Source organism: Magallana gigas, chromosome 6 (assembly GCF_963853765.1).
Source record: "Magallana gigas chromosome 6, xbMagGiga1.1, whole genome shotgun sequence".
In the NCBI taxonomy this organism is placed as follows: domain Eukaryota; kingdom Metazoa; phylum Mollusca; class Bivalvia; order Ostreida; family Ostreidae; genus Magallana; species Magallana gigas.
The window spans coordinates 46,492,964-46,501,059 of NC_088858.1; the positions used below are offsets into that span (position 1 = coordinate 46,492,964).

The 8,096-nt window shown below is 34.8% G+C and overlaps 1 protein-coding gene across 1 annotated transcript; it reads right to left on the minus strand.

Moving 5' to 3' along the window:
• Positions 1–342: 342 nt before the first annotated feature.
• On the minus strand, positions 343–6,504 carry LOC105326894 (uncharacterized). The gene is made up of 3 exons (XM_034467624.2): positions 6,400–6,504; positions 730–2,720; positions 343–630 (listed from the first exon to the last, which is right to left on the minus strand). The coding sequence occupies exons 1-3, from the start codon at positions 6,405–6,407 to the stop codon at positions 548–550; spliced, it is 2,082 nt and encodes a 693-aa protein (XP_034323515.2). The 5' UTR covers positions 6,408–6,504; the 3' UTR covers positions 343–547.
• Between the last annotated feature and the right edge of the window lie 1,592 nt (positions 6,505–8,096).

An 8,096-nucleotide genomic window follows, 5' to 3' on the forward strand; every position in this document is an offset into this window, starting at 1 on the left:
GAGCTTCGGTACTCAGTTGACCGTTAAGGCCCGTTAGCCTCTTGTTTAATTTTTAATTAGCATAGTTAGGTGCATTTGCATACATGGATATTTTGGTGACTTTGATGCCGACGAAGCGTCGACGTTCGACTGAAAATTGATGTAAACAAGACTGTCGTTAAAAATCGACGCTTATTAATCTGAAACATCATTTTAATAAATTCATACTTTTCCATTCTTGAGATTTATTGTAATGATTTCGTAAAGCTTAAAAACCACAAAAGCAAAGATAAGAAAAAAAAATCAAGGATAATAAACAAACAATTCTTAATCAAATGTGCACGCTTTTTCATAAATATAACAAAACATTTAAAAAATTTATTTGTTCAATATTTAAGTTAAATATGAGCAAAGCAATTAATTTGGATACACACAATATATTTTTAGAACATATGTATATTAACAGTATACAACAACCTGTACATAATTCCTGGTCATCTCCACGTAAAGAACCTATTGTTTCTGCATCATCTTTACTTTCCTCTCCTGGTCTATTGATGACTTTCAATTACCAATCCAGGAACAAAATCACCATACAAAATATCAAAAACGTTACAATGCTGTAGTTTGGCCCATTTGTTTTGTTGACACCTGTTCGTAAAAAAGGAGAAAAAACCCATTTTTATAAACATGTAGCGATGACGCAAAGAGAAAAAAAGATACCTTAAAACTTATTAAAACAAATCTTACCATTATATCTCCATTTGTCTTTCGATTCCAACACTACCATTCCCATTCCATTTGTGTTGTGAAGGTCGATGTGGCAGTGGAAAAACCAGGCACCGGGATTGTTAGCTTTAAAACGAATGATAACATACCCACCCGTCGGAACAATAATTGTGTCTTTTTCAGGTGGATATTCTAATTGGAGACCAGGGATATTGTTTTCAGTCGTTGTCCAATTACTATTAGCCCAACTAGCGACATTGCAGTAGCTTTTGTTACCTAGGCATGCAATATCATCAGATGACAGCAAGAATTTTCCAGATGTTTCATTATAGGTTCCAAATCCCATTTTCATGACATAAAAATAATGGCCATGTAAATGAACAGGGTGGGACCAGCCTTTTCCTTTTCCTAGATTAGTTAAGACAAACTGGTATACTCTGTTGGATTGCAATTCGACATTGTAAGTACAGCTACATATTTTATCTTCGCTACAATCGTTCTTTGAACATTTAGTTGTAAGTTTTTCTTCATCTGTCAATATTGGATAAACAGGAGGAATGAACTGATGTCCGTTGACTGAGCCTGGTGTGTTTCCTGGTTGTCCCGGAAATGCAAAATTAAAGAAGAGTGTCTCATCGGCAGTTTGTATTTCTTGGAATTTTGACTCGTATTCATTACTATTGGCTTTATCAAATGTAAGACACTCTCTGTTTTTATTTTTGGGATAGAAAAGATATGGGCAGTTAAATACTGGGCATGGTGCTCTAGATGTACAGTGACTCTGATCATCAGCTGGTTTATTTGGATACACTAAAGGCACTCCTTCATACAGAATCAACGCTTCGGCTGCATGGTACTCAGGAGGTGTTTTCTTGGAGAGGTCTTCAATACTTTCAGCCACTAGAAGGTAAGTTCCAGGATCTGAATCAAAGTTAACTGTAAAATCCATCCTTTCACCGGGATGAATAATGAAGGATTCCACAACCAAGTCTTCGCTGTTTTTCCCTACGCCTCGAAGAATTTCGAAGCCGTCCGATGCTCGAATAATTAATCTATGATGATTTTGAACGTAGACGCGAAAGGGATACAATGTAGCAGCGCTAATTACACGAAACCTAGAATTACCAGACCTTTTTACTCGAAACGTTTCTAAAGGAGCACCATTATGTGTAAAACTGCTTCCAATATTATTATGTCCTGTGTAAAAGCGCCCTTTACCATTGATCAAGGCAGAATGGATATGAAATCTGCTAAAATTGGCTCCATCAACAGAAGATGTAGGTTCTATCAATGTGTAGCTTTTAAGATCATACACACCATTTAGCATGCGCTGATACAATGTCTCTGGCTCATCGTCATGGTTCCAGTCTTGAAGGATGACGGTGAATCCAACCTGTGGCTGTGAGTAAAACTTGTATCTCGGATAAATAATAAGCCCTCCATAGAGACCCATGCTACGTTGGTCTCCGATATGAGCATGGTAAAAATTGGTACCGTGCGGCTGTGCTTTAAATCTGTACGTAAACGTTCCACCAGGGAGGATGGGAGGCTGGCTGATGAAGGCCACGCCGTCAAACTCTGGAGTTCCTTTTTGATGCATGCCATGCCAATGGATTGTGGTGGAATCTGTGTGCATTAAATTGCGAACATGGATGATCATTGTCTGATCTTCATGTGCTTCAATTGTTGGGCCAGGAAACCTTTCATTAATAGTTATGACAAGACGTGATCCATATCCATCTGCAGTTATGACCTCAGCCATCTTCTCATCAGGTAGTGGAAATCTATAATTTGTATCGTTGTACAGATATAGACTTCCGTTGTATGGTCGAACTAGCATTGGCGGATTCTTTGTCATCATGGTAACTTTATGATCAATTGTAAGCGAACATTCACATGTCGCGTCTTTTTCTCTACAAGTATTAATTTTGCATGTTGGACCATTTTGAGGACTCAGCCACCATTCCTCAGACGAAGTTGTTACAATGAAACAGAACAGGAGAACAAACAACCTGAAGATAAAACATACATGAATATGAAGCATACATGTTAAGCTGTTAACATCATTTGAACAAATGTACAAAATGAGCAGTATGATAATACCATCTAATCACGATATAACTTGGTTTTTCAGAGACCTTCCGTAACCATCAAATGATCAGATTCCATGAAACTTGTCAGTGTGAAACTTAGCAATTAGGAATAAAGCACGTTGAAAATACAGCTTAAAAACTAGAAAACTGACCAGTCAGGAAGGGCCCCGCTATGACAATTACTATAGAGAAGTGAAAAAAACTTTGAATTCCATCCTCTTTATATTAACAATGATGAAAAATAAATGCCCGGCATAAGAGTAAAGAACTGCAATATACATGTATATAAGGTGGTAAAAAAAAATGAAAATTATAAGTAACAACTGTATTTTTAAAATTTCAAGATAATTCCTGAATGTCCAAAAAACTCTAAATAGTAACCTTGTATCTGCTTAAAACAGGGATAACCTCATGTCTTATAAAAATAATAAATTAAATGTGTATTTAAAATAAATTTAAACAGGTGTTTTATAAAATGCAAGCCTTCAGTGAATGCAAATACATTGTATCACCCAGGGTGGACCTCAACTTCAAAACTAGCATCATTTGCAGACAAAGGTGTTCATTAATCTTCACATGACAGATAGAGATAAGCCTCTAAATTTTCTGCAGCAGGCAAGATAATTATTAATCCCAGGGGATTAATTGTTCTGCTCTCTCATCCTTTTCTTCTAAATTTACAATAAGATTTTTTTTCAGAAATGACAGAATGGGGTTATTATCTGATTACCTGTTAAAATTAACAGCATTAAGGCAGAAAAAATAAAATGAATAATTAAAAAATAAAATAGTGAAAAAGGATATCTTGATATATATCTTGATTTTAGAATTCAATAAAATTATCATAAATCATTGTGTACGGTTATTTAACCAAAATAAAGTATGAATATTATATTTTAAATCCATATTTCAAAGAATGTACACAATACTATAGTACCGATCAGACCCAACCTAACAGAAAGTAAACCCCAACTAAACCCTGGGTTTACTTTCTGGGTTTACTAGAGTGGACCCAGAGTAAACCCCAAGTAAACCCAGAGTGGACACAGAGAGTAAACCCCGATCAGAAAAATACCCTGAAAGCAGACGCTACATGTGTATTCGGAATATACAAGGGGCAGGAATGACAGGCAGTAGGATGATAAGATAAAATACAGGTCAACTTCACACTTCAGTGCGTATAGTTGACTCCAAAAGCAATTCTCGAGTAAACCCAAAGTAAACCCCGAGTAAACCCAAAGTAAACCCCGAGTGGATCCAAATTTTCAAAAAGTACACATCATTCAAAATTGACCTTAACTTCAAAACAAAGTTCATTTGCAGACACAGGCAGTGCAGTAATTAATCTCAATGTGACAGATAAAGATAGGGCTTAGGATTTTCTTCCTGTGGAAGGTTAATTAATCCCAAAGGACAAATATTGCACAGCCTTCCAAGTATACAATGGTAACATTCTCAGCAGTTATCTCTCTTTGCCCATTCATTCTTATGCATAGTTAAGGAATCTACCCCACCACCCCAGCTCCAAACCAGAAGACATAGAAAACCAAACTTAGCATCAAAATATGTATTTCTGCCTACTGAACTACTATACCAAATATGAACTTGATTGGACAACCATAAAAAAGTTATTAGAAACAAACAGAAAATTTGTGGACGGAAGAGTGACAGACGGACGGACAGACAGAGTGATAACTATAGGGCACCCGCAAATCCTTGCGGGGCCCTAATAACTTAAATTGATAAATCACGAACACTCGTGATACAAGAGAGTAACATTATATTAATAGTGCCCAGGTGCCTGTTTGGGAGGGTAACAGTTGAAATTGACAACCCCGAGAAAACCATTGTAAACCGACGCAATGCGAAAGTTGAAAATATCTTTCGAGAGGTGTCAATTGTAAAAAAAAAAACAAGAGAAACGCAGTAACATTGTTATTTTCTTGGATTTACTTTCATTTATCTACTGTGCTGGATGTAGTGCCACTGGGGTCTTCAGAAAGATACATCGTTATGCACTGTGTATGAGCGATACTCGTGTTCGATGTGCAAGAGAAGTAAGGCACCGCTATTTAAGCACAATAATACAAATACCTTTGGAGTGATTTAAGTCTTCATTTATATACAGAAAGATCACTGAAAGAGTTGGTTTTAATGATTCGAATATTATTCTTGGTGAGCTACCATTGTCAAACAATAGCAGGGTTATAAACTTTCATGTTAAATACTGAAATCTGATTGGTTTAGACGCAGTTGATAATCCGTTCTATTAACCTCAGCGTTAGCAACACACTTAGCAACGGGTAACACGATATAAATAGTGCCTGTTTGGGAGGGTAACAGTTGAAATTGACACCCCGAGAAAACCACTGTCAACCGACGCGAAGCGGTGGTTGACAATGGTTTTCGAGGGGTGTCAATTTCAACTGTTATCCTCCCAAACAGGCACTATTTATTTTATTATACTGAATGTCAATTTTAAAGAACACTCAAATGCTTTTCTATAGGAATGACTTGAATTCTACTGCGAACCGTACGCGCATCATTTACGCGTAAATTATGCGCGTACGGTTCGCCGTAGAATTCACGTAAAGCAGTAAAAAATTCTCTAAAATTAAGACATTCAGTATAATAAAATAAATAGTGCCTGTTTGGGAGGATAACAGTTGAATGTAATGGATAGAAAAAATAAAAATAATATAAGATAGGTCGCGTCTGACCGTAATGCCAATTTTCACATTGCTGAGATAGAACAATTAAAAATAAGGGAAGATGAGCCATGTCTGATCTTAATTAGACTATGGTATTAATAAGGAGCATAGACTCGCAAACTATAAAAATGATGGCATTGAAAATTTAAAAAATTAAACTTTTTAAAGACTTTAGTTCCGCAAACATCAATTAAAATCAAAATGTCGCGCGTATCGGACATATTTAAGAATTACAACTCTATTTTATATTTAATGTAAAGTACATGGCTTGAAATGGATATTTGAAAGAAAATTAAAAGATATATTAATATCTTTTTAGTATCTTATCCATCCTAATATAGGCATTTTACTTGCTTGCCTTATTTTCCATATTCTTAACAAGAAGACACAGAAGTACATGAAAAGCTAGTTTTGCCCAATGGGAGCTCTATAAAACATTAAAGTGGGGGGGGGGGGGGGTTCAAATAAACAGGAGGACTGGTGCACAATTTTAATGCAAAAACGCCATGATCTTATGCAATGAAGAAAAACCAACGTTTAAATTTGTTTTACAATAATGAGCGAATGAATTGCTGGCCAGGTAACCATGCAGATTAAAAAAATTAAATCCTAACCTACAAGTAACAAAGTCTCGTTGTTGTTATGAATTGAAAAAAATAAAAAAAACCACATATTAGCAAAATACTAGTATATGTACACACTGAACAAGAATTTTAAAAAGAAAATGAAAAAGCGTTCTTTTAATGGAAGAAACATCAACAACCACCCTTTGATTTACTGGTTGTTGTTATACTCAGTAGTTCTACATCAAATATAATGAATTATTCTAAAAAAAAAAACCAAATAATCGGACCTTCCTAAAACAAAATCAAAATAAAACAACAAACCTCGTCATTGGTTAGTATTACAGGAGTTGCTCTCTCACAAAAACTATGGTGTGTGTGGTACATGAAAATCTGGGTTATCAGTCACGAGAATGAGTGCAAAATAAGTTACTGTAAACAAAATTTACACCAATTTAGATTAATTTATTGAATTCCATTTCTACACTGAATAAGTACATGTAACAGTAATCTCTTTTCATTAAAACAGAAATAAATTGTCGTTCATTCAGTTTTAAATTTAACAAAAAAAGTTTGATTCATAGTCAAATCGGCCGGTTGTTTGAATGTGTACAGAGCGATTATAATCGAGTGTTTGATAGGTTATCAGATATCCTCCTGTTGACACTATCAAGAAGCAGATATATGAACTTAATCTATTTCAGCTAAGGATCTCTCACAAAATAGTTTATCTCTGTATAAGATTTATGGCAGTAAAACAACAAAACACCATGATTGTCGTCATGTTTCAGATTATTTATGAAGTTCATAAAGAAATCAATAAATGCATTGTTTGAATTTCTCTCTGAAGAGGCCATAATTGGATTCAGCTAACAATTATAGCAACAGAAATATGAGATTTACAATAAAGTACTCTTAATCGTAATTTAATCGACTTAAGCTTCAACTTTTAAGTATCCATGTAATTACGGTCATAACCGAATCCATTGTTTCTTTTTCTTTTTTCTTACTATTATTAGCGATATCCTTTTCATACACGAAGGCCCTCTTGCTATTCTACAGTTTCTTTTTCTTTATTATTATTATTATTAAGGAATAACGGAAGACCTTATTCGTTCGTGTTCTTTTTCCCTATTTTTTTTAAATTTGGGTCTTCCGTCTCTAATGGAAGACGTTGACGTTAACAAAAAGACCCATCGACCTTTGCTTGTTATAATTCTCTTTCCTTCTGACTCCTTGTTGACGCTATATCCCATAACATTTACACCAAATTTCTTGAAACTGTGAAGCATGATGTGGAATCTTTGTCTTTTAAAATCTGATAAATGTCGTCATTTCCGTTTAGTAATAAGGTCAATTTTAAACTTTTCCAAATGTGATTATGTCCAGGATTATTTAAAGAGACTTTATATTTTCTGTAATTGTGATTTTGTCAATATTTTGACCAAAATCTAATTGCATTTCGTCACTTTTGGTCGAAAGCAGAATCAATTCCATTTTTTTTTTAAATTTCGTTTTTTAGCAAAATTAAAATTTTATATGCACATTGCAGAGATTACAAAAACGTAATACAATACTGACACCGGTTTAAAAACGGGAGGATGCCTTGCATAGATCACCGATTTTTTCGAAAAAAATTTAATCCTTACCTTGGTTACGAAACTAGTATAAAGTTCAAAATTACTTTTCTTACTTATAAAAAATTGAAATTTCAATGATTTGCCCCCCCCCCCCCCCCCACCTGAACTTTTGTTGGAGCATATAATAAATGAAACTGAAAATGAGGAATTAAATTTGAATTAAATTGCAGCTACAATTAGGTTTTTCTTTCATGATTTTGAGAACTCATCCCCTTGCCAACATGTTTTGAACGAAGCTGTCCCGACATTTTTCCTTTACATTTCAATGTTAAAGTAAGAACCCCTCTTGGGGCCCCAGTATTAGTCCAGGGCCACTATTTGATTAATTTAGTATCTACATTGTATGAGGATGCTTGTATTGTAATCTCACATATTACAGCA